This window comes from Mustela lutreola, chromosome 7, assembly GCF_030435805.1.
Source record: "Mustela lutreola isolate mMusLut2 chromosome 7, mMusLut2.pri, whole genome shotgun sequence".
NCBI classification, from domain to species: domain Eukaryota; kingdom Metazoa; phylum Chordata; class Mammalia; order Carnivora; family Mustelidae; genus Mustela; species Mustela lutreola.
In genome coordinates this window covers 56430280-56456880 of record NC_081296.1, presented here as the reverse complement: position 1 = coordinate 56456880, position 26601 = coordinate 56430280, and the positions used below count along the sequence as shown (strand labels likewise).

The 26601-nt window shown below is 41.8% G+C and overlaps 2 protein-coding genes and 2 non-coding genes across 9 annotated transcripts in view; all 4 read right to left on the bottom strand.

Annotated features, from left to right (window-relative positions):
• SUPT16H (SPT16 homolog, facilitates chromatin remodeling subunit) overlaps nt 1–6581 on the bottom strand; it is a 39834-nt gene extending 33253 nt beyond the window's left edge. The window contains exon 1 of the mRNA XM_059180956.1: nt 6398–6581. Within this exon, the coding sequence (XP_059036939.1) occupies nt 6398–6463 (66 nt within the window). The 5' untranslated portion in view covers nt 6464–6581. The remainder of the gene's footprint in view (nt 1–6397) is intronic.
• Nucleotides 6582–7692: 1111 nt separating this feature from the next.
• The window catches only part of CHD8 (chromodomain helicase DNA binding protein 8), a 63534-nt gene continuing 44625 nt past the window's right edge, over nt 7693–26601 (bottom strand). For 4 of the 6 annotated variants that reach the window (XM_059180949.1, XM_059180954.1, XM_059180950.1 and 1 more), the window contains exons 15-38: nt 25580–25723; nt 25085–25340; nt 23911–24121; nt 23468–23663; nt 22797–22964; nt 22433–22612; nt 21964–22074; nt 21423–21619; nt 21023–21222; nt 20762–20942; nt 20583–20672; nt 20196–20299; nt 18743–18872; nt 17557–17632; nt 17033–17087; nt 16647–16854; nt 16004–16212; nt 15193–15912; nt 14819–14970; nt 14234–14536; nt 12541–12654; nt 12178–12357; nt 11665–11781; nt 7693–8671 (exon numbers count right to left, since the gene is read on the bottom strand). In XM_059180949.1, the coding sequence (XP_059036932.1) occupies nt 8105–8671; nt 11665–11781; nt 12178–12357; nt 12541–12654; nt 14234–14536; nt 14819–14970; nt 15193–15912; nt 16004–16212; nt 16647–16854; nt 17033–17087; nt 17557–17632; nt 18743–18872; nt 20196–20299; nt 20583–20672; nt 20762–20942; nt 21023–21222; nt 21423–21619; nt 21964–22074; nt 22433–22612; nt 22797–22964; nt 23468–23663; nt 23911–24121; nt 25085–25340; nt 25580–25723 (4869 nt within the window). In that variant the 3' untranslated portion in view covers nt 7693–8104. The remainder of the gene's footprint in view (nt 8672–11664; nt 11782–12177; nt 12358–12540; nt 12655–14233; nt 14537–14818; nt 14971–15192; nt 15913–16003; nt 16213–16646; nt 16855–17032; nt 17088–17556; nt 17633–18742; nt 18873–20195; nt 20300–20582; nt 20673–20761; nt 20943–21022; nt 21223–21422; nt 21620–21963; nt 22075–22432; nt 22613–22796; nt 22965–23467; nt 23664–23910; nt 24122–25084; nt 25341–25579; nt 25724–26601) is intronic. The other 2 variants (XM_059180951.1, XM_059180952.1) reach the window with 2 other exon arrangements.
• On the bottom strand, nt 12855–12947 carry LOC131837784 (small nucleolar RNA U6-53/MBII-28). The gene has a single exon (XR_009356367.1). It is a non-coding gene; the product is annotated as a small nucleolar RNA U6-53/MBII-28 (small nucleolar RNA).
• On the bottom strand, nt 18160–18269 carry LOC131837783 (small nucleolar RNA U6-53/MBII-28). The gene has a single exon (XR_009356366.1). It is a non-coding gene; the product is annotated as a small nucleolar RNA U6-53/MBII-28 (small nucleolar RNA).

Below are 26601 nucleotides of genomic sequence, written 5' to 3'. Positions count from 1 at the left end.
AGATGCTTAACAACTCAGCCACCCAGGCGCCCCAGTTATAGTCTTATTCTTAATACAGATGAGTAGCCAAGCCTTATTTTGGTTTCCGTGAAGTCTCCAACACATAAGAGAGAAAGCAAGGAAACTCAGAGGAAACAGAGAGGACAGAGGACAGAAGATAAAAATTAAAATACCTCCTATAAAATAAATAAATACAGCACATCCATGAAACAACAACAACAAAAAAAAAAGACGTGAAAGAACTCCTAGAAATTAAAAATAGCTGAAAAAATTTTTAAAAATTCAACAGAAAGTGGGAAAATAAAGTTAAGAAACAATACTGCAAATGGAAGATAAAGAAATAGGAAATAAAACCGAAAAATAATGAACAAACTCAAGCCAAGAGACCTAAACCTCCTGAATGGGAATTTCAGGGGAAAGAATGAGACCACTGAGGAAATGGAGAAAAGAAAGTAACCAACAATGAACAATTCTACCATTGAAGGGCACTGAGTCCTGAGACTAAATGGGCCCCCTACTTCCCAACTCAATGCAAGGAGGGAGGGGGAAAAAAGACTCCTACCAAGGCATTTCAAAACCCAAGGGATGAAGAGATGATTCTAAATATTTCAGAGAGAACAGGCCATATACATTGGAACAGGAAAGAGATCCATCTGCCTTCTGAAAAACAATACTGAAAAAAGTCTGAAGACTGACAAACAATAGCTTCAAAATTCTGAGCTGAATTCTGAGATTATCAACCTTGAATTTTATTCTCACTGAGCTATATTCCTAATCAAAAGTGAAGACAGTAAAACTTTTTAAGACACACAACAGCTCAGGAAACATATATTCTCAAGAAGCTCTTAGAGGAAATACTTTAACAAAGAAAAAACAAATCAAAATAAGGGTTGTAAGACATAGTGGACCCAACCTTGGAAAATCCCAAGTTCAATGGGCCTGGAGTACAACCTGCACAGACAGAACAATATGATGTAAGGCTGCAGGAGGGGAATGGTGTTGGTGGTTAAAAAAACACAGAATTAGGAACACCTGGGTGGCTCAGTGGGTTAGGCCTCTGCCTTTGGCTTAGGTCATGATCTCAGAGTCATGGGACTGAGCCCCACATCGGGCTCTCTGCTCAGTGGGGAGGCTGCTTCCCCTTCTCTCTCTCTGCCTACTTGTGATCGGTCAAATAAATAAATAAAATCCTTAAAAAAAAGAAAAACCACAGAATAAAACACCTGACAAGTGTGAGAATTTTAAAACAAAAAATAGGTAACATTATGAAAGAACTGCAGGAAAAATTGGGGCTAGGGATATTTAAAAAAGGAGAAAAAATTTGGCAATCATTAGCATCAGGAAAAATGAAAAACTGTAGAGAAAAGGAAATTATACTCTATTAACTTCATCTACATGAGCATAAAAATGTAAATGGACTACTGGTTTTTTAAAATTTTTTTTAAAGATTTTATTTCTTTATTTGACAAAGAGAGAGAGAGATCACACGTAGGCAGAGAGGCAGGCAGAGAGAGAGGGGGAAGCAGGCTCCCTGCTGAGTAGAGAGCCCGATGTGGGGCTTGATCCCAGGACCCTGAGACCAGACCTGGGCAGAAGGCAGAGGCTTAACGCACTGAGCCACCCAGGTGCCCCCTGATTTTTTTTTTTTTTAAGATTTTATTTATTTGACACAGAGACAGGGAGATCACAAGTAGGCAGAGAGGCAGGCAGAGAGAGAGGGGGAAGCAGGCTCTATGCGGGGCTCGATCCCAGGACCCTGAGATCATAATCTGAGCTGAAGGCAGAGGCTGAACCCACTAAGCCACCCAGGTGCCCCCTGACTACCGATTTTAATAAAAGTTGTGAAAAAAACTTATCAAGGGGGTGGGTATGTGATAAAGCAAGTATAATAAAATGTTAATTGTTAACCTAGGTGGTGGGTACACAGGTGTTCACTATAAAATTCTTTCACTTTTCTGTATGTTGGAAGTTTTTCATATCCATGTGTGAGGAAGAGATTTAGAAAGTATTAAGAAAGAAGAGAAGTTAGACTAAGTGTGATGGTATACAGGGATAAAAAATGAAAATAAGAAAGTGGGTAGCCAGAGTAGACTATAAAAGTTGAGCATGCAAGAATAAATGAATCCTAACCTGCCCAGGCATTTACTTCCATTTAGCCCTTCTCTTCCTGAAGTCGAGAGACCAGTGCATTGCTTAAACCTGTCTCTACCTCAAGATAAAAGAGCCATGAAGAATGGAGATGGGTAGAAGCAACCCATTACCTTTGCTCAAAGTAGTCTGGGTACTGCCTGTATTTTAAAGAAACTTCCTCAGCCACAGACAGTAACTGCCTAGCTTTGGAGAGCAATCCAGAACATGAAACTTGTCCATGACAAAAACAGCTGAGTCAGAAACCGGTAACTGAGAGAAGGACTGACACTACAGCATACAGTTTTCTCCACGGGCACAAACTTTTTAGGGTAAGAGCCACCCACCATTTCAATTCTGACCGGTGGCATACAGACACATGAATGAATGCACTGGATCAGCCATTCCTTTTCAAAACAGCTGCAAATTCTGACAGTTCACAGAATTCTTTTGGGATAAAAGACAAATGACCAAAGCCGAGGTTTACTCATAGCAAGATGCACCAAGAGGTAGGTCTCAAATGGGTATGCCTGGATATTGCTTCCACTGGTTCTCAAAAAGCTGGAACTTGGGGCATCTGGGTGGCTCAGTCAGTTAGGCATCTGCTCAGGTCATGATCCTGGGGTGCTGGGATGGAGCCCCATCTCTCAGCCGAGAGTCTGCTTCTCCCTCTCTCTACCCCTCCCCGTGCTTGTGCTGTCAAACTAAAAAAAAAAAAAAAAAAAAAAAAAACAACAAAAGAAAAGAAAAGAAAAAAGAAATCTTAAAAAAAAAAGCCAAAAAACCTGAAACTGCAGAACGGTGACTAACCTCCTTCACCTCATACTAATCATAATCATACTAATCATACTAATCATCACCTCGTACTAATCATAATGCCTGGTTAAAAATGATGACAATGCTGAGAAGGCTGAGAGCCCTGAATAAGAACCAGTTAAGAGGCCAGAGAAGCCCATAGCACACTCTCATGACCTACTACTACCACCTGGAGTTTTCTAACAGAATGGACAGGTGCACCACAAATCCTTTCTGCTTGCAGCAGTTCTAATTTAAAAAATAAGAGGCAGGACTGGACCAGACTCAAAGATCCAGGCATAGTCATAAGACAGTAATAATTTCTGGTCACTACAGAGATCTCCTGATTTATTTTTATTTTATTTTATTTATTTATCTGTCAGAGAAAGAGAGGGAGAGAGAGACGGCACGAGCAAGCACAGGCAGACAGAATGGCAGGCAGAGACAGAGGGAGAAGCAGGCTTCCTGCCAAGCTAGGAGCCCGATGTGGGACTCGATCCCAGGACACTGGGATCATATGACCTGAGCCAAAGGCAGCTGCTTAACCAACTGAGCCACCCAGGCAACCCGAGATCTCCTGATTTTTGACTGAGCCTTTTTTTCTCATCTCTCGAATGACACTATTTCTCATTGATGTTTTAAAATTTCTATTCAAACAGAAGTATGTGATGCTACAACTACTTTTAGGACATAAGTTATGAAAATTGTTAATTAAGAAGTAGTATCTTACTGGGACGCCTAGGTGGCTCATTCAGTTAAGTGTCTGACTTTATTTGGCTCGGGTAATGATCTCAAGGTTGTGAGACTAAGCCAGGAGACAGGGTCTGCCCAGGGCATGGAGTCTGAAATTCTGTCTCTCCCTCTCCCCTCACTCATGCCCATGTGCCCTCACTCAAATACATAAAATCTTTAAAAAAAAAAAAGGTAAAGTACTTGCAATAGCCTCACAATATGTATCTAACCCAAACTCAATCTGCAGATAAGTGAGATAGGAGTCACATTAATTCCTGTTCTTACTTAAAAAACAAAACAAGGCTAATTTTTTGATTTTCTTCTGCCCTGTGAGGCTAAAGAGAGTTGGAGCTACCACACAACCACACAGTTCTGAAAACCTTATGCTTGAAGGTATCTAAAACTAAAAAGTAGATATGGCACCCAACTAATTCTCTAGTTTGTGAATTTTTGTCATAATGGATAGTTCTTTGAAGACGGGTATAACAATGCAAAGCTTGGAACTTATACAGCTAACTTCAAGTTATTCCCTTATCTCAACGCTAGTTTTCTATTAAAAAAGGAGAAAGTGTAAAAAATAACCGTATTATGCACCTATATATTCCACTTTCTGCTACAGCACAAAGAATAAGCAAACAGAATTTACCTCATACCCTAGACAACCATGATCTACACTTAAGCAGATCAGAACAGAAGTACTGTAACCTGGAAAAGCTGTGCATGCAGAAAGAAATTCTACAGGTGGGCTCTGGGCATAGTTATTAAAATTTACAGTTACAAGAAAGCAGAAAGTTTCCTCAAATAATATTTTGTAATAATTAGCCACAAATTTTCCATTTTATATGAATCTTGCTCATAACTCAAACACCATTATCATCTAACATACCTCTTCAAATGATTTAAAAGGGCCCAGATAAATTTTAATGATTTTTGAGAAACAAAAAATTAGGGCCAATAATTTAACTTCCCTGAATTTAAAGACTGTCATTTTATATTAATTTTGCTAAACTGTCTTCAGCCCTCAAGTGTTTCCTAGTCTCATGTTTTGTATTTATCTATCATGTAAGGGAACTCTGAGCTCTAAATTAATCTCAGCTTTTGTGAATGGTCTAGAGAAGATGAAGAATAACCTGATTAACTGAATCACCATAAGTAGAAACAACCTCCACATCAAAGATGCATGATTTCAGGGCCTGGGGGTGGAAGAGAGGGCTTCTGATTAGTGTACATTTGTACTTATTAACCTCTAGAAAATAATGCAGCTTTTAGAAAGAATTTTTCTAACGTGGATTATGTTAAAATGTAAAAATGGAACAGGAAAAAAAATGTAAAAATGGAACAGGGAAAGAAACTGAAATTCGTTAGAAATTAACCAGTACAAAATTTTTTAAATTAAAACTTATCCTCAGGGGCGCCTGGGTGGCTCAGTGGGTTAAGCCGCTGACTTCGGCTCAGGTCGTGATCTCAGGGTCCTGGGATCGAGTCCCACATCGGGCTCTCTGCTCGGCAGGGAGCCTGCTTCCCTCTCTCTCTCTCTCTCTGCCAGCCTCTCTACCCACCTGTGATCTCTCTCTGTCAAATAAATAAATAAAATCTTTAAAAAAAAAATTATCCTCAGTATTTATCTGTATAAAGTCCTTATTTTTCCTTTTCATAAAATGCAACAAAGAATCAATTTTATTTTCAGTTATCTAATGCATTTATCTTCAAAAGATGAAACAGACACATGAACCTTTAATATGAATGGCAGGGAACTCACCAACTTTTAATAGCTTGGTTTTTAGTAGAGAGTCTCTTTGAAAGGCAATTTACAATGCTGAAATCAGAACTAATCATTTTTGTCAGAATGTTTTTCAGGTTTTATAAGTCTTTATTAGTTTTAGTTTCCCTGGATGACAGAGTTCAGAGGCCAGACTTAAGCTAGACAGCACAGCCTACACCACAGGAGGCAATCAAATATATGAACTGATAAACTACTATCGTAAAAATAAATTTTAACCGTGGACGTCTTTCAAGCGGCAAGATTACCCTATCTTTAAACTACTGGACTGCAACAGCTCTTTTTCTCAACACGTGCCCTGAATACTCTACCGAGGAGGAAAACTAACCAGGTTTTAGGCATCACATCGTTTTTGCATTACTAAAGCTTGCAGGTTTTCAGCATTAGGTTTCTGTGCTACCCACGTCAGGGCCTAGAACATGAGACGGTTGCGCGTGATCAGTTGTTTTTTTTTTTTTTTTAAACTCCAGCACAAGCCCCGCAAATGATAAATACGGAAAGCCCGATTCACATCCTACCAGCCCCTCCATCCACCCTTTACGAAGGAGGTTGTAATTCTGGCGGGACCTGGGGCGCAGTACTCCGATTCTGGAAGGACAGAGCGAGTGCGTGGGTGTGTATTAACACTGCAGGAGGAGGGCGGCAAGACGTGATCACAGAGTGGGAGGGAAGGATGATGCCTCTTCTGGGACGGGAAGAGACTGTGAGAGGAGGCTGTTATGCGTGACGGGGGCCAGCACGCGGGGAAGATGGTGGTGGCCGCAGGGCAGTGTTTGCGGGGGATTCCCTGTTCCGGGGCGGCGCTGGAGGCGGCCTGCGGTGAATGGTCCTGCAGCAACTAAAGGGGCGCGACACTGGACCCGGGAATTCCCGACGGAAAAGGAAAAAAGGGCGCCGAGAAATGGGGTTATTATGGGATGGCAGAGGGGGGCTCCCTAGGGAAAATTACGGGATCTATCTCACCCGCCAATTGCTGTACAGTCTCTTCACTCGCCGGTAATAAGCGTCTTTGTCCAGAGTCACAGCCATAGCCACAGCCGCCGCTCCTACTCGGGTTCCGAGAATCACGCGAGGTCCCGGATCCGCCACCCGCTCTCGGCCCCGGAATCCCGCACTCTCCCAGTGACCCGGAAGTATCGACCTCAAAGATGCCCTTTCCGCTTCCGGGTCCCGACAGCGCCTGGGGGATTTTTGTTTTGTTTTGTTTTGTTTTGTTTTTTTAAACCTCTCTCGGGAGGTTAAGGGTTCAAAAGGAAGAAAGACAGTGGGGGAAATCAACAAAATGTGCAACACAAAAAGGGTCTAGATTTTCGCGGGGTTTTCTTGTCAACTTAGCAACAGCCGCACGCGAGGAGACGTCGTCACGTGACGCTCCGCCCACCCCCTACTCTCAGCCTTACTGCGGTTTCCAGGAGCTCGGATTTCAGGCCGAGGCGGCAGCTGGGCACTGTGAAGGAGGCGGGAGGCCTGCCTTGCCTGCCTTGCCTGCCCCGCCCCACACAAGCCGCCGCGCGCCGCTGCTACGGCCCCACCCACCGACAATTGAGAGGGTAGCCGAAAGAGCGGGATCTGACGTGGGATTGGAGTGGGAACTTCGGGTGCATTCCGCTTCTACATGGTAGGAAAGCAAAAGCTGCTGCTGCTCCAGGACTAGGATTTGGTGGCGAGAACAGAGCGAGCACTAACCAGGGAGAAAAAGTCCACAAAACTATTTGCCTCAGAAAGGGAAATAAAATGCCCAGGCTTCATCTGAGCGCTGGGATGGCAGGGGAGGAGTCTTAGGAAACAAATGGCTTGAAGGGCTTCACACAACCCAGTCTGCCCATCACTCCCTTCCCACCGCCCCCAGCCCTGGCCCCCGTCCAATTCTTGACACCGTTCCTTCCAGTCTCTCCCCTTGCCAAAGTTCATTAACTGATAACATTCTTATGGCTACCCCAAAGTACCGTTATTGCGGTTAATTCCAAACAAAATGTACATGGTTCCTTGAAGAAATTCTTCCTTCTCATTTCTTCCGAGAACTTGGGAGTTTGAATCTGGAACATTTGCGTCCTCTTAAACAATTCCCTTGCCTTTTGCAAGCTGGATCGACTACACTTATATATCCTTTAATGGGAGTACAGATGACTTGTCCTATCCAAGGTAACTGCATTTACAATAATGAGCTTTAGGAAAGTAGTATTGAAATTACCCATTATAAATTCAAAATTAACCTTTATATTGGGTTTTAGCAAATATAGAACAAGGGAAGAGTGGAAAAGGATTAACTTAAATTTATTAATGCCAAGGGGAAGGAAGGTAACAGTTCCTGACCCTCCAGCTGTATCCACAGTTCGGCCAGGAACAGGCTCTGCCAGAGGCTAGGGCCAGCGCTACATAGTCTGTGGTTAATGGAGGGGTTTAGGGAGGGGTGAGCACATCAGCTGCTCTAGTCTCCTTTCCTTCCCCAGAAATGAGGAAGTGGTCATGTATTATTTTAGGAGTTCCCCCTGCCCACCCAATCCTCTCAAATTTGGAAGCAATCAGGTACAAGTTTTTTTCTTCCTTTTCACCTCCTGGAGTCCTGGGTCTCCCCACATCTCCCCTGCCCCTCCCACTTTTCCATAGTCCAAGGGCCAGAGTAATTGAAAATACAGCAGCCACCCAAGCAATGGGGACCATGCTGGGGCTTCAGTCATCAGCATCTTCGCTTGAGTCTGAGTTGGCTGGCATCATAGGATCATCAATGAGTGAGAAGTCCCTTTCTGAGCTATCATAGCCCTGAGATAAATCATCATCATCATCTTCATCCTCATCGTCCTCGTCTTCCTCAGGTTGCAGTGGTGGCAACCTCAAGGCAGTACCAGAGGTGGTAGTGGCTGGTGAAGAAGGGTAGCCAGGGGCTCTCAGGCCTGGATGGTGATGGTGGTGATGGTGGGGGTGGGGGTGGTGGTGGTGGTGATGAAGCATGGTGCTGGAGTCTACATGGGGGGATGATGCTGCACCACCCATCACAAACGGCATAAAAGGCAAAGATGCAGAAGTGGCACTGCTGTGACCCAGGGATGACACAGACTGCAGGCCACTACTGCTGTGTTGGAAGGTATTATGCAGAGACAGGGCCCCAGTGCCTCCGCCCTGCATCAGGGCCATCATCTTTGAAAGGTCTGGTCGCATTCTGCGGGCCCGCTTCTTGCTGCTGTCTGGTGCAATAGGCCCTGGCAAAACCCGGTTGAACACAGTTTCAGCATGGTGACCCTAAGAGGAAGGAGCAGAAGATAGTAAAAACAAAGAAAGGAAAAAAGCAAACTAGAAGACAATAGAATCCTAGCTTGCAAGTGCTTTTCCACTGAATATCTTTAGGATAAGCAAAGCAAGCATAGTCAACAGGAAGAGGAAATACTGGATTTTACTGCTGGAAATATTCCAGCTAAAGCTAAAATGGAGATTGATACTGACATTTATGTGAACCAGAGTTTTGCTTTTTTCCATGACTACATTGTACCTTTACTCCATCCAGCCATTTCACAGATGCTTACCTTTGTTAACAAGGAGATTGGGCAAGCCAGTGAATGAATCAGTATTTGCACAGTATACTTTACTGATGGCAGGTTGTTCACATGATCTTACCATATGAAGCACAACACAACTATATTGACATTTATAAAACTATTACAGCACAGCAGATTGTGGTAAACTAAAGACAAGTCAGGTTAAGACTTCTTTCTGGATGTCTAGAACAACAAAAAGATTGTGGGTAGCTCCTCACAAAACTTAAGTGTTTTTCACATTGATTAAAAAAAAAAAAACATATCTGTTTTTAAGCTTCTAAATGTTCTGTCTGTAAATTTTTTTATTTTTATTTTTTAGAGAGAAAGAGAGAGAATCCAAGCGGGCAGGAAGGGACGTGGGGAGAGAGAGATAGAGAGAGAATCTCAAGGAGACCCCACACCCAGTGTGAGCCCAACACAGGGCTCAAACTCATGACTCTGAGATCAATACTTGAGCTAAAATCAAAAGTCAGGCATTAATTGGGCTGAGCCACCCACGCACCTCTGAATATTCTGGCTATAAATTTTGACTAAAGCTGGAACTTATTACTGTAGTGCCTCTGCTTTGCTAGACCTAAGTATAATACTGGGTACCAAGGCATGAAACTCAGACATTTGGTAACCATGTCTCTGGATGCTATTTACCAATCTAAGCTTAATACCTGACATGTGAATATACCTTCTTGATTTGGAAAAAGAAACATCTCAAAACATTGTATTTGTACAGATTTTTAAACTATAACAATAACAGCACCTAAACTCCTGCAGGTACCAGTAATAATACACCATTAATTCTGTCTGCATTAAGAATTCCATACTGGGTGGGCGCCTGGGTGGCTCAGTGGGTTAAACCTCTGCCTTTAGCTCAGGTCGTGATCTCAGGGTCTTGGGATCGAGCCCCGCATCGGGCTCTTTGCTCAGCGGGGAGCCTGCTTCCTCCTCTTTCTCTGCCTGCCTCTCTGCCTACTTGTGATCTCTCTCTGTGTCAAATAAATAAATAAATCTTGGAAAAAAAATAAAATAAAAGAATTCCATACTGGGGTGCCTGGGTGGCACAGTCAGTTAAGTATCCAGCTCTTGGTTTAGGACCAGGTTGTGATCTCAGGATCGTGAAATCGAGCCCTCTAATGGGCGGTGGGCTCAAGAACAGAGTCTGCTTGAGATGCTTTCCCCCTCTATACCTCCCCCTGCTCCCACTCTCCCTCTCTCTCAAATAAGTCTTTAAAAAAAAATCTTATAATAGTCATATTATGATTCTGTGATGCCCTAGGATCTTTTCTTTCTTAGATTTATCAACAGACTATAAAAAAGTAGCAAAATACCTGAGGCAAAAACAGGTAATACTGGAAGAAAACCCTTTTTTATAGGCTCCTCTAGAATGTTAAATTCAAGACAGAGAAGACACCAGTCTTCCAGCCATCAGCCTTCCATATCAACCACTCTGCTTATTATACTCTTGGTCCCATGGAGGATATGAGGAAAAGTTAAAATATTCTTCTATGGTAACAATATTTATATGAAACCACCTCCACAATGTAAAAATAATAAGCCTCATAAATGCATCTCACAAATAACTATAATATGCAAAGTACCAATCTCAATTTGTTAAATGCACAAGATATATATTGTCTATTTGGAAATAAATTTTGTTAAAGACATACCATGTGGTTTTACATACATATATATATATATATATATATATATATATATATATATAAAATATACATGTGTAAAGATGAATAGAAAAGGTCCAATGGTAGATAAGTGCAAATCATTTTTTTTTTTTTTTTTAAATTTTATTTGACGGAGAGAGAACACAAGCAGGGGCAGTAGCAGACAGAGGGAGAGGGAGCAGAAGGCTCTGTACAAAGCAGGGAACCAAATGTGGGGATCGATCCCAGGATGCCGAGACCATGACCCAAGCCAAAGGCAGACGCCCAACCATCTGAGCCACCCAGGTGCCCCATAAATGCTAATCATTTTAAATGACTGCTTACAAAACCCTGATTTAGTATGTTTAAAAAAGGCAACTATTGACCAAAGTAAGGCAAACATAACAAAGAGAAACTTTTATAGTCAGATTCTGGTGCAAAGGATTATGGGTACCTGGTCTACCAAATGGCCTATAACTGGGATAAAAGCCTAAGTACAGTTGAAAATAATGGAATAACCAAAGTTATTATTATAAACTATAAAACATGTTTCCCTGTCCTTTTTCCGTTACTGGTGTTATTATCAGTGATTCTCAACTTTCCCCACGTTGGGAAACGCTAGGACTATGACTAGTCCTTGTTATGTCCCACGTCACTTCTAAAATGTACAGCATCATAAAACTTTTAAGAGATTATCTGCTCCTATACCTTCAGCTTTTCAAGATGTACAAACTGAGAAATTTAAAGGATCTGCCAAAAATCCCTTAGCCAGTCAGAGAAGGCCTTGACTGTTCCAACACTTCTTACTAATTTTATGTTTTAATATGCTTAAAGTGCTAAAGTTACTTTTTAGAAGTTTATGCTCTTTTATATACAATGATGCCAAGAACTGTAAAAACACCAGTAAGAAATGACTCTAGTTTCCTGACTGGTGGACTGACGTATATTTTTGCATACACTGGTCCAAAGGTAAGTAACAGAACACAAAATTAGTTCTCCAGTCACATCTAATGTGGGAACAGAGCAGTAATGCCTCAGTCTCACTCACCTTTTTCCCATTCCTAGAGTTAGCCATCTGTACTGGTTCCATTCCCAAACAGTTCAATTCTGCCTTATTATTTTTTTTACATCTCTGCCACTTCTGTTTTCTGCGATCCTCCATATACTGAAATAGAAAAGTATTAGTTATCCTAAAGGAAAAAAAATCTCCCCGGAGTAATTATTAAGGTACTAATATTTAGTTTGACAACAAATGCTTATTGCATGGATAAATAAAGGATTAGTCCTACTGGAAAACTGCCATTAGCAGACCTCTCCCCCCCAAAATTAGGTGGTTATATAATAGTTCAATAATAAATATCTGCCTAGTATTTAGTTTAATAAGTGCTTTAACATTATTTTATTTTGATCCTCATACAACTCTGTGAGTTAGGAAGACTGAGTATTATAGTATTTGACAGACGCAGAAAAAAATGACATACTATGGCATGCTTCTGCCCTCACGCAGCTTAAATACCAAGGGAATGACTTTAAAATCTTGCTGGATGGAACTGCCACTCACCGCTAGAAATCGGGGATCGACAGCGAACTCTGGATGACCCTGTAACCACATCTCCAGTTCAGCCCGGCGAGGGGCATCCTCACCCACCAGCAAAGTACCATCCACCTTATTGATGACAGGGATCCGGGTCTCCAGGTCCACATCAAGGTGATTAGGCTCTTCCATGCACTCCACCTCCAGCTGCAAACCCAGAATCCACCCCCATGAGCACATACTCTTTTGTGGGGCAAGGAGGGAGGGGGAGCAGAGCCAATGGTAGCCATAAAGTAATTCTAGTATCTTCTAGTCCCTTAATCCCAACTGCCTTCATCAATTAGTGAGAATAAAAAAACCTAATCATGTTAAAGACTCTCTCCCACTCACCTCAACTAGCTTCTTTCTGTTTCCCTTCTTCTTATGAAACAGAGGATGTCCATCTCCCATTACTCCATTAGCCATCAACTTGTGCTTCTGGAATGTTAACTTCAATCCTTCCTCCTAAGAAGACAACCCACCCACCCAAGATGTCATATGGCACATGTTTTTAAAGTAAATATTAAGCTTTGGGGATCTTAGGGTAAGGGTCATCCTCTGGCTCAATGATGAGAAGGAAGGCCATCTGACTTAAGGGTAGAAATTAAAAATGTATCTAAACTTATATACTTTTTCCACAGAAAGATTTTGTTTTTTGACCTAGTGCTCCTCAGGTAGACAGACATTAGGGAAGAATTTATCTCAACAACACCCCATACCTGGTGTCTCATTATTAGCATGGCAACTCATCACAGGGGCAAAATCCTGATAATTCCTATCACATACTAGTTTAAGAAATTTTTCTTGGGGGTGACTGGGTGGCTCAGTTAAAAGTCTAAAGGTCCAACTCTTGATCTCAGATTAGTTCTTCATCTCAGGGTTGTGAGATCAAGTCCCATTTTTGGGCTCCACGCAGGGTGTGGAGCCTACAAGAAAGAAAGAAAGAAAAAGAAAGGAAGGAAGGAAAGAAAATTTTCTTGTTGAGTACTTAAGGACCAGCTAATAGGGTTTCAATGTGGAAGATGATCAGGAAAAATAAATGAAATTTCCCATTATTAAATAATAATACTAATTTAACTTCACTAAGAATAACATTATTAACTTTGTAAGGTCCATAATACCTAGGTGTCATTTTTAACAGCTTTCCCACAATTTGATTTCAATCTTTATTTTTTTTTTTTTTATTTTTTTTTTTTTTTAAAGATTTTATTTATTTATTTGCCAGAGAGAGAGAGAGAGAGAGAGCAAGCACAGGCAGGCAGAGTGGCAGCAGAGGCAGAGGGAGAAACAGGCTCCCTGCCAAGCAAGGAGCCCGATGTGGGACTCGATCCCAGGACGCGGGGATCATGACCTGAGCCGAAGGCAGCCGCTTAACCAACTGAGCCACCCAGGTGTCCCTGATTTCAATCTTTAAAACTAGGTTTCTAGGATCTAGAAACAAGCCACCGAAAAGAAGTTTTGTATCAATTAAATTTTTCAAAAATATGGGTTCTTTTAATCTAGTCCTTAGGAAATACAAGATCCATTCCTTTACTGCAATGACTTTTCTTCAAAGGAGCTTTGTGAACTCTAATTTTTCTCCCCTCTCCTTTCTATTTTTGTTTACTTACTTTATTAAGTTTATTTATTTAATTTTAAGTCACCTCTACACAAACAGGGGGTTCAAACTTAAAACCCCAAGATCAAGAGTTGCATGCTCTGGGGTGCCTGGGTGGCTCAGTGGGTTAAGCCTCTGCCTTCAGCTCAGGTCATGATCCCAGGATCCTGGGATGGAGCCCCACATCAAGCTCTCTGCTCAGCGGGGAGCCTGCTTCCTGCCGCCCCACCCCGCCGCCTGCCTCTCTGCCTAATTGGGATCTGTGTCAAATAAATAAAATCTTCAAAAAAAGAGTGCATGCTCAACTGACTAAGCCAGCTAGGCACCCCAACTCCCTTTTCATTTTTAAAGTTAACTAACCAAACAAGTTTAATATCCCCTTAGTGAAGCAGTCTGCAAAACTCCAGTCTCCTTCCCCATTTCCCAGTGCCTAAATGCTGAGCTTACATCTTTAATCTGAACTGTAAACTCCTTTTCATCCATGCCTCTGCGAAGTTTTGTGAACTGAGCTGCTGCTGTGGTGACTGCGGACACTTCCTCCTCTGCCATGGAAGCTGCGCTGCTACTTCGTGGTGTGGGAACTGGAGAGTCACCATATTCTCCTGGAGTCAATGAGGGACTATCTAGCAAGTGGTTGCTTGGCCCCAAAATTCCTCCTGTTACCATTTCCTGGCTCCGGCGGCTAGAAGGCCACTTCCCTGAGAGTACAGCCTGGCAGACGAGGTCAATACGGTTTATAAGCACACGATCCTAAGTGGGTAGAAAAGAAATCAATACTGGTTTTAGGGCCTGGGTACCAGCTATGTGATTCTGTGACAAACAACAGCACCATCATTAGCAGGATGGGTAAAAATCACAAGGCAGAAGGAGGGAAGTAATAGTATCAGATCCCTAAGTCAAACAAGGAAGAGTTTCATGAAAAAAACGTGCTGCACTAAATATAATTAAGGAAAACCAGAACAATCTATCTCCTGTTCCTGGTTTTTGTTACAGTATATTGCCAGACTATATGTCCAGGAACAAGGCTGTTACCTTGGGCCACTCAGAAGCTCTTTGTCTTTCTTGTAGCAGCAGCAGCTCAGGGGTCATTTGTTCTCCATCTTCATTTGGGAATCCATCTTGGGACATAGTGAGAGACAGAAGACTCTCTTCATCATAGAGCTTTGAGCGGGACCGGTCAGCAGCTAGAGACCATACAGAATGTGAGCAAAGGCGGAAGAATAAAGTTATTATGTGGACTTTAAATAAAGGCCCAAAGAATAACAGATCTATTTTGGCGTTCTATCAAATCGAAATCCAAATCTCTCCCACAGGATGCATTTAGAAAACAAGGGAAAGAGCTGGGTGAGGGGGGTGGGAGGGTGGGAAATAGGGAAAAGGGCCAGTAGCCTGTCACATGCACTCACTTAGCTTTTCTTCCTTCTCGTCCTCACTCTCATCAGTGCTGGAGCTGGAGCTGGATGAGGATGAGGAAGAAGAGGATGATGGTGACAGCTTGCTCAAGTCCAGTTCAGAGTCTGAATCATCCTCATCCTCCAGTTTGACTGGTGGAACATTCCGGGAAACCAGAGGGGTGGTATCAGAGGGGGCTACTCGCATCTCATAGTCTTGTGGGGTTGGTCGGCTCCTGGCCACCACCTCATGCTCTAGTTTTAAAGTCAGACTCTCCAGACTGGGGACCTGGGCAGCTGTCTCCTCGGGTGGCTTTTCAACAGGAGCATCTGGGCGCAGGGGCAGTGGTGAGGCAGTGCGCGAGGTATACTGCTGGTGGAGCAGTGGTGTAGAGCAGCGTGAAAGGGATGGAGCTGGTGCTCCTGCCTGATGGTTCTGCATGTAATTCATACGGGCAGCCAGAAAAGAGAAGTCTGGGTCCTGCATGATGTTGCAGTCTGTTTGGCTCACCCCATGGCGGGCTGCCCCTCGTAGAAGCTCCCCATCGTGCCGAACAGGCTCCCACCATTTGGGCAATTCAGGACCTGGAGGCTGACATAATGCCAGCCGATCTTCCAGAAGGGGATGGCATAAAACTTGTTCCCGTAAGCGCCGAAGCAATTCAATACGGTAGAGAGTCCGTGAGGCCCTCTCCTCAGTGATGGGCTCAATGAACAGATTAGGGTCCGGGGGCTCTGTAAGAGATAGGGGAGGGAGGAGAAATGAACCACGTTAGTTCTCTTGCCATCCATCCCCACTCACCCAAGACTCTCTAGTCTTGCTTACCATCTCCAGCTGCTGGGGGAAGGCGGCACACTTGGCGACACATGGCCACAAAACCATGGAAGTACTTCGTAAGGCTTTCGTCTGTTTTTTTGTCCAGTCGGGCAAATGTACGGAAGCGATCCCAATGGAACTGCATGGTATCGGGGTCATACTCCACACCAAAGGTAGACACTACTCGATAGAAATCAGTTTGTTCACGCCTTGTCCATCTAAAAGGAAGAGGAGTCAGGCAGCAGAGAGCAGAAAAACACAGGGAAACTTGGTTACTTCTTACTGTGAATAAGAATACCTGAATAAACAAAAAATTGAAAGATGGAGCAAAAAAAAAACACAAAACAAAACCAAAAACAACCCAGAAAACAGCAGAAGAGATAGTTAAGAGGTACTCCATAACATGTAAGATTTTAAGAGTAGCCAGCTAAGGGAAAAAATACGTGGGCAATTAGATCAATGAGAATGGCCATGTAAGAGACATTCCAAGGAGCTGTGGTTTTTTTGTTGCAGAGGAGTAACAATTAAAGGCAAAAAAGATGTTCCCTCAGTAGGGAAGTCCAAATAAAGCCTTCCTAAGATGCTTTTCAATATAGGACCCATAGCGAAAGGCAAGCCTAAAGCTCAGCCCAAATTCCCAGTCATACTTTACCGTTGCTGTTTCTCCCGCCGTGCAATTTCTTTTAGCTTGAAGGCTGCCTCACAACGCCGCCGTCTCCGGTCCCCTCGTTCTGCAGCCTCTATCTTCATCTGTTCTCTCTTGTAGCTGCGTTGATAAGCTGTTACTAGGCGCCGAAGCCTAGCTGTCAGAGCAGAGCCTGGAGGCCAGAAGAGATGGCCTGGCTGCTGGGTCACCTGGGCTGTGGGAAGCAAAGCAGAATGAATAGGAAGTACAAGAAAGGCAGGAGAGATAACACCAGTATTTCAACCCAGCCCAAAGCAAAGCTCTTAGAAATCCCAGGATAGGACAGAATTCAGTTAATAATTCCCCAAACCACCACCCCACACAAAATTGTACTAGTTGACCTAGAAGTTTACCTTCGTCTCCATCAATCACTGAGATCTCCTCATCCATCATCATCAAGGGATCACCCTAGAGAAGGAGATCCACCCCACAGGATGGAGGGGGGAGGGAAAGGGGGGGAAGTTGGCACTCTGAAATCACTTTCTTATGTGTGTCCTTCTATGGCACCAAAGGGATTAAGAAAAACGTCTAATGAACCCTCACAAAAAAATGGAAGCAACCAACTAAAGTAGTAAGAAAGTAGAACCTGAAAAAATCAGTTTGCTGTTAATGGCTTAAAAATAAAGGGGCTTGGGAATTTAGCAGTCAAGTAATGTACTTCAACATCCAGCTTGATCCCACCTCCTCCACAAAGCCATCCCTGGTCTCCCCCAGCTGGTGTTAACAATCCTTTCCATGAATACTTTATATTCTCAAATAGTAGTTACTTTCCGTCTTATATTATAAATTAATCAGTATACTTCAGAATCCAGGGAATAAAAGAATACTTAACTATTGAGTAATAGAGCAAAGCTACACTCAAATGAGAATTCCTCACCTCATCATCTTGGTCCTTCGGGGGACCCTGGAGTGGTTTATATTCAGGATCTTCGCAATCCTTATCAAAGTCAACTCTAAAATTATCCAAAGGCATAGAAAAAAAAAAAAAAAAAAAAAACCAAGAATGTATCTTCTTTCACTAAGAGGAATTTAGGATGAAGACGTGGCCAAACATACAATCCAGGATGGAACCACAGTTTTCCTTCATGCTCAAAGGAATGGCAAGCCAGGTGCTAAGCTCCGAGTAAAGTTAGGTAGAGCATCCAATAAGACGAAGAATGAGAAGAAACTGACAAAGTGCCATTCTAAACTGGTTGAATCTGAAATGAATACCTTGGCCAGAATCCTTCCTTTCTTTTCATAGTTTACCTTTTCTTCCCCTCTTTCCTATTTACTATTATTGTTACATTTGAATAGTTCATGTTTGCTTGTTTTATTTTGTTCTACTGAGTAGAAGAGTGACATAATGATTTGTGATGAATAACCGAACCAGTTTCCTTTGAGGGTCCTGCACTAAGCAAACCAAGACTAGATAATCAAAGAGAAATCTCTCAACTGCAGAGTGCATGGGTATTCATGAACTAAGCCAAATATTTCACATGCCCCTCAGGTCTCCACATGAGAAGTTTTGTTAAACTCACTGGCACCCAAGCTAAGGCAACATTGCCCTACTTGGTGACTCAGTATTAGCATGGCAACTCATCATTGAGGCATGTATCCATACAGAATATATACCTATTATGTGTCAGCACCATTGGAAGATGATAAACCAGGGCTAAAATATCCTGAGGCTCTACCACGTAAGTGACACAGGAGAGTGCATGGCTATTATCTTTCGAGACAACCAGTTAGTTGTCCTTTCAGCTACTGTGGCTGTACAGATAAATATTGCCCCAAAAAACCAACAACAAAAAAAACTGAACAGAATATCAAATAAGCCATTTGGGAGTAACATTCATTTTCACCCTTGGTTGCATCTTTGGCAAATGTGTTGTTTTAGCCTAGTTTATGGAGTCCTTTCCACTGGTCCCATTCTTTGTTAATAACCTATCATTAATGAGTATAACCATCATTAAGAATACCGATGGGTTTAGTCAAGAATTATGTTATCTCTATGTATAAGTGACTAAGAGCCTTCAAAGGGTAGACTCAGAACATCAAGAGAACTAAACACCAATGCTTACCCTTCTACTATGTCAGAGAAATTATCCAGCACTCGGTGTTCTGCTGCAATGGCTTTGTCATCTGGTCGACCAGCCTTTTCCAAGAAGCATAAGGCTGGGTCCGCCCTCATAGTATTGTATTTCTCATAGCCTAAAAAAAAAAAAGACCATAAGCCAAAGATTAACTTCGCCTAAAGTGTGCTGGAATAATTCAAATATATGAGCTACTGTACTCATAATACAAAATATTAACCTGGACAGCTGATGGGTTTTATTACTATATTGAATAGTTCTATAGCAATTACAAAGTTTTATCACTAGTTGTGAAAGATAGGAATTTGATCAGAATATTTATAGAATGGTGGCAGGTTTAGATAGCCATTTAACCAGTAATTCTTCTGTTATCATTCATACTACACAGTTTGGCAAATGAAAAAAGTAAAATAATTTAGGGCCAAGCCACGCACTTTCAAATAAAGGATAAGAAACACCTGCAAACAAACAGGCAATGACTATGTGATGAATACTGAATGAATGAATGAGTGAATGAACACAATTCAGGATGTGTGGACTCTTCTAAACCTCCTTGTCTCAAAAGTAAATTTTTTTCTACAATTTTATTTATTTGACAGAGATATAGCAAGAGAGGGAACAAAAGCAGGGGGATGGGAGAGGGAGAAGCAGGCTTCCTGCCGAGCGGACAGCCTGATGCAGGGTTTGATCCCAGGATCCCGAGATCATGACCCAAGCCAAAGGCGGATACTTAGTAACTGAGCGACCCAGGTGCCCCTCAAAAGTAAATTTAAGACTAGAAAATGTTCAGTTTTTCTTATCCATCAAAGTTCAGGAAAACATGTGGTTCAAGTGCCATTACTTTTATTTTATAGAAATAAATAAATAAGTATCTTAAAAAAGAAATGATATTCGAATTCACTAAATCACTGAGCTGGAAGTTGGTTAGCACTCCCTGCTTTTAATACCTAGGATTTGTTATTAAGCTAGACTGAAAAGGGAGTACTCCCGCTTTTTGTACTTTATTTTTTATCTCACTGTAGTTCACACTTCCATCAGAATCCATGTTGAATATTTAGACAAACAGTACGCTACATAAATAGAACACTTTCACACAAATTAAGCATGGTTATTATTAATAAGAGTGGGCATGTATTACCTCCCCTGATTTGTGAAACCTTAACTGAGATGCATAACATACAGACTGTTAATACAGGTTAGAGAACAGATGAGAAACACCCCACCTTAGGATTTAACTATCCATCTGGCCTTTCTAAACATCTATTTATAGGAACTAATTGCTTTGCTGTAGATATTTAAGAACTAGTTTCCTATTCAAATATAATTTTATTAAAGATCAATCAGAGAACTCAAGTTATTGGCCATGAGCGTTTTGCTACGTGTTCCATCTGTGGAAATCAGTCCACAATAGGAAAGGAATAAGCTAAGGAAAGGTACCCACCATGCTTAAAGACTCCAATGAGCAGGGACTTGTCAGCTTCACTGTCCCACCATGTTGTTGGAACCTCCAGCTGATCCACTACTGGGAACCATATGTCAATCTCACTAAAGGTATAAAAGAGCAGAAACAGCAGAGCAATGAAGGGAATTAAAATGACAATCCTTGGAAAGATTAGAGGTATCTTCTTTTATCCAGTAATTTAAAATGCTCCTGGATCTACCAAATTCCTTCCACGGGTATCAAGCATAGGATCAAAGACCTGATACACAGATCTTAATTACCAGTTATTCCAAAGATAGTACAGACTGAAAAAAGTAAACCAATCTTTTCTGGAATAAGGCAGGGCATAAAGAGAAATACATAAAGAAAAATACAGCATAACTGTACCTGGCAATGGCACCCCCTAACACCTTCTCTGCCTGGTCTCCAATAACCTCCTGCCTCAGATAATACAGCATTCGTACACGCAATAGCACCCTAAAAGGGAGGAAGAAAAGCTGGCTCAGTAATAATGCAGAAACTCTGAGGTGGAAAATGCTTTGGTCTTTGTTAATTTCTATCCTTACTTGTTACACTGATGTTTTAAATGCTTCTTATAACTCTCATCTTGGAACAGAGTATCAGGATTATATTTCCGGATCCAATCTGCCTTATGGATATCAAAAGTGCTTTGTGACTTTACTTTTTTCCCCTTGCGTCCACGGGGCACAGGGATAGACAGACCTGGGAAAGGGGAGAAATTGAAGACTTGGATTGAGAAAAACCCTTGGACCTGCAAAAGATTAGGTAACCAATAGAAATCTGAAAAGTAAAGAGTTGATAATTACCTGAATGATTCTGCAATTCTTTTGTCTTGCCATTTTCGGCAGGGCTAATCAAGTCCCAAATGAAGCCTTTGATATTTTCATCCCCACGATAGTGCAGAAGACAGTATACAAGGATGGCCCGGCAAATTGTCTCCACATCTCGTTCAGTCATACGTCGCTTGAAACGTCCATGAGACAAAATATCTCTCCATCGTCCCCAACTAGAAAAACAGAAAACTTTAAGAATATTTTCCTGGGGACTCCCAAAAAGTAGGAGACAAAAACATCTGGGGACAAACATGGTAACAGAATAAAGCTTTTCCCATTATTCCCTCTTTGGTCACAGCCTCCAATTTGAAAGGCAAATAGCGTGTCCATCAGGATGGAAATACACTACCTCTAATGGCAAGGTGGTTCTTACCCATACACCAATAGGTGCTTTTCTACCCGAAAGCAGTCAGTGCGCCCATAGGTATGATGACGGTCATGTCGGCGAGAGCGTGGACGCTCGTCATCTTCACTTTCCAAATCAGAGAATTCCACTAGGTCATCATCTTTCAGAGTGCTGAAGTGGCGGGTCTGTTTTCGTACTCTAGGTGTGTCAATCACCAAATTATTCTACACAGAGAACAGAAGGAGAAGAGAACTCTGTTCATGACAAGGCCATGGGAAAGGAATTAACACAATTATGGACTGAAATAGCCTTGTATATAACATTTGTAGATACTCTAAGAGAGATTTTTTTAGGACAGGCAAAATATATGACTCAGAAACGAAGTTAAGTGGTAGATATCCAAGCAGTTTTCTGGGGCTTCCCAAACAGGAAGTTTTTACAATGGCTCTTACATACAATATACCATCATAATCCAAGGTCAGCATCAAAGAATCAGAGCTGCTACAAAGTCTCCTGAAAGTAATGTGTCTTCTATAATACTTCCTCCCTAATAGAAAAGGAAGCCTACCTTGCTATTAAGTAGATCCATGTCCAAGTCAGCCTTTTTGGCCCACTTCTGCCAAAAGTTGGGGTCATCCAGAGAAATATCAGTCCTATTTTCAGAAGCAACAAAGCTTGCCTAGTGAGAACAAAGGAACAAAGTAAAGTTAACAACAACATTTTTCTGAGCAGTGGGAAACCAGTAACTATATTTTAAAAATATATCTCAATTCTAGGGGCGCCTGAGAGGCTCAGTTGTTAAGCATCTGCCTTCGGCTCAGGTCATAATCCCAGGGTCCTGGGATCGAGCCCTGTGTGGGGTTCGCTGCTCTGTGGGAAGCTGGCTTCTCCCTCTCCCACTCCCGCTACTTGTGTTCCATTTCTGGCTGTCTCTCTCTCTGTCAAATAAATAAAATCCTTAAGAAAAAAATAATTTAAATTCTAGGAGACTGCAGTCTCTACCCCCTTTTCCTTAATTTGGCACAGACAGAACATACCTTGGCAAAGGTTGAACCCTTTCCTTCAGACTCAATGGTGATGGTTGTGGTTCGTCTTAACAAGATCTGGTCAATGTCTTCTTCACAAAACTTGGAGCCCTCATCATCTTCTTCCATTATGGCTGCATATGCCCCCTTTCGTAAGAGATCTTCAATCTCTTTCTTGGAGAACTGCTGGATCTGCAAAATCCAATAGAAAAATGAAAAAGCTAACAAGAGAATACTATCTAACCATATAATAACTTAGTTCATTATGTTTTAAGAAATCCAAAGAAGGTAGTCATATTCCTGTGCAAAAACCAGCTTTCTCTCCCTCTATCACTATGACCAGCTACAAACATATCTATAGATAAAGAGGACTCACTCCGGTTATGTTGCCATCTCGACCACTCATGGACTGAAGCACAGCCTTATCCAATCCCAACTTGAGGCTAGCCTTATCAAACATCTCTCTCTCATAAGAATTACGAGTGATGAGACGGTACACCTTCACAGCTTTGCTCTGCCCAATTCGATGACACCGTGCCTGGGCCTGTTTAAAAAGAAATGGAAAGAAAGGGCAAAGATGACATAAAATTGGGGCGGGCAGCAGTGGCAGCAAGAGACCTGTGATTCAAAATACCAATTCATATCTACAAAGAAGACATGAGATCAACTCAAAACCAAAAGTCAATTTTAAGATGAAATTATTGTCCCACCAAGTACACCAGGGGTCTGTAAGCTATAGGCTGCACAGCCACTGTGCATTTGGTGATACTTAACCCCACCCACTCATCTATATATGGTCTATGGCTGCTTTTGTACTCCAAGAGTAGAGATGAATAGTTACAACAAAAATCGTATGGTTCCCAAAGCCCAAAAGATCTACTATCTGTCCCTTTATGGAAAAAATTTGCTGACCTCTCATGGAGACTGCCACCCTTAAACTAAAGAAACAATTCCATACTCTTTGATGTACAAGTCTAACAGATCCTGATCCTGTTGCAAAACCACTTACTTTAGGTAGTTAGCCCTTAAGACAAAGATTTCCTCTACCTGCAGGTCATTTTGTGGATTCCAATCTGAATCAAAGATAATACAGGTATCAGCAGCTGTGAGATTAATACCAAGTCCACCAGCCCGGGTACACAGCAAGAAGACAAAGCGGTCCGAGTCAGGCTTGCTGAAGCGGTCAATAGCTGCCTGTCGAAGGTTACCTCTGACTCGCCCATCAATACGCTCGTATAGGTACCTGTATGGCAGTTACAGAAAAAATTTAACTAACTTAGTTAAGCAGAAAAAGAAACCGAAAAAACAAATTAGGATCAATATCAGTAATTCCATCTCTTTAGCTGACCAAAGACCTAAACAGAAAGTTGAGAATATTAAGTACTCCTTTTATCCTGGTCCTGGCCAACTTTAATTAAACCTAGACCCTCCTACTCTACAGTTTTATGAAGCTACAGTAAACACAAGGCAAGGGATGACACTTTTCTCACCTCCTCTGGATTAGATAATCCTCTAGGATATCTAGGCAGCGTACCATCTGGGAGAAGATCAAAACCTTATGGCCACCAGCTTTAAGTTTTGGAAGTAACTTGTCAATAAGAACCAATTTGCCAGCTGAACGAACCATGGCCTGCAAGTGGAAGTCATGAGGTATAATATGGCAAGCTTCTCGAAATTCTGTTAGGATTTTTTCTTCTGCACCTACCAAAAGAAAAATCAAACTTGATGGTGAGATGGGAAGCAAAGAAAAGTAATCTGACTTGAAATAAACATTTTCCTCACAGAGAATTTCAGCACCCAAAAAATCCTAAATCATCTTCGACTGCGTTATACAAAATACTGCAAACAAGTTAGACTTAAGATTGTAATTGGATAAAACATCTATAACAACGAGGACTAGGATAGTACATGCAAACAACTATCATCACCCTACTGGCATCCAAAACAGGAACTACAAAATGGAGTACCGATGAGGACATTTATCCAGAACACAGAATGACTTTGTTCTTGTTCATGACATTCTACACAGCAAATCCCATAGATTATGCAGGATCAAGGGGGAAGGACTAGAGAAAAAGATTCCACATAAGAATTGTTTGGTTTTTTTTTAGAAGCAGGGTGCTTGAGGGTGCCTGGTGGCTCAGCTGGGGGTCTTGTCTTTGGCTCAGGTCATAATCCCGGGGTTCTAGGATCAAGCCACGAATCGGGTTCCCTCCTCAGCAGGGAGTCTGCTTCTCCCTCTCTCTCTGCCCTTCCCATGCTCCCCCTCATGCTTGCTTTCTTTCTCTCTCTCTCAAATGAATAAAGTCTTAAATAAATAATTAAGTAAGTGAGGGGAGCTTGGGTGGCTCAGTTGGTTAAGTGTCCAACTCTTGATTTTGGCTCAGGTCATGACTGCAGCAGGGTCATAAGACTGAGCCACACATCAGGCTCTTCACTCAGCGGGAAGTCTACTACTCTCCCTCTCCCCAGCACAGGTGTGCTCTCTCTCTCTCTCTCGAAAATCTTTAAAAAAAAAATCTTAAAGTCTTAAAAAAAATTGTTTTATAAGAAGAATCCCCTTCCCTCCCAAATCAGTCAACATATCTACTGTTCTTCAGGGATATTATTTGCAAGTAAATGCATGTGATATAGAAATGTAGGTATTGTCCAGAATTCTCTCACCATTGATGAGATACGGGTGGTTGCAGCATTTGCGCAACTCCATCATTGTATTGAGTAGATTAGGCATGTTTGTATGACCTGCCCCTTTGGAAAGGAAGGAAAAATTCTTCTCCAGAATAGCCCGGTAATATTTCTTCTGGATGTTGGTCAACTCTACTTCTATGATAGTTTCCTGTTTGGGTGCCAGATTCTTTTCGACATCCTCTTTGAGTCTTCTGAGCATCATTGGCTTGAGAATGGCCTGTAGCTTTTGAACCTGTGCCAATACAGGAGAGAAAATAAATAAAAACTATTAGACAAACATTCCCACATTACATGGAAACATGAAGGAATACAATGAGAGCTTTCCATTATCTGAAAAATGTGGATCTCGTACAATGTCACCAATGACGTAGGCACAAGGTTATAAGGAGTTCAGAGAGGTCCTTGTAATTTATGGCAACAAAGGTGTGCCTAGTACAAACATTACCTTTCTTGTCCAGATAGACTTCCTACCTGCTCCTCTGTCTTGAGATCCCCAAAATCCTTGAGGAACTCTGATTCTGAAGGAAACTGTGAAGGTTCCAAGAAATGAAGCAAGCTGAACAGTTCCTCCACAGTATTTTGCAATGGCGTTCCTGTGAGTAGCACTTTGTGTTCCTAGAAATGGAGAAAACAAAAATATGGTAAAACTCAAAAATATAAAGGACTTCTGGGGTTTTCTCTTAGGTATAAAACTTTAGTTTTAATTTCATTATCTATAAAATTATGGGAATGGACCAGATTACTATCTTTTCTTTCACTTGCTCCCTCTTCTGATAAACACAAAACATTAAAAACAAAAACAAAGACAAAAAACAAAAGCCTTGATATTATTTAACAAGAATTTAAATATTAAGATTATAAGCAAATGAAGAAATATTCAAACATATGGGTTTTTTTTCCAATTACATAGGCCTTTCCACACTCAACTCCCCACAGATATCCTAATATGTCCCCCTCTAGGGAATGTACCTGTGCTGGATTAAATATGGCCATTAATTCTTTGTAGTTCCTCCTATCAAGGTTCACCCCTTGAATCTGGGCTTGCCTTGTGGCTTGCTCTGACAAAGAGAATGTAGCAGAAGTGATATTGTGAGTTTCAGAGCATATACCTCAAAGGCCTTGCAACTTCTGCCTTTGCCCTTTCTGGATACTACCCTGACTCCACCATGTCAAGAAGCAAAGTCTGGCCTACTGGAGGATGACAGGTCATATGGTAGATGACCCAGAAGCCCACCAACTGCCAGCAGGAGCCACATTACTGACTACAGGCAAGACAATAAAAGGGATGGCCTAGCTGTGCCCAGCCCAAGTTGCTGACCTAGAGGATCATAAAAAATAACAGTTGTTGCTTTAAGCCAAGTTTTAGGGTATTCATTATGTCGCACTAGGTAACTAATATTGTATCCCACCTCTCCACCTGATTAAGAACTGCTAACATACAACTATCTTCTAATTTTAAAGTTTATAGGACTTTTATATGACTTTCAGGTGTC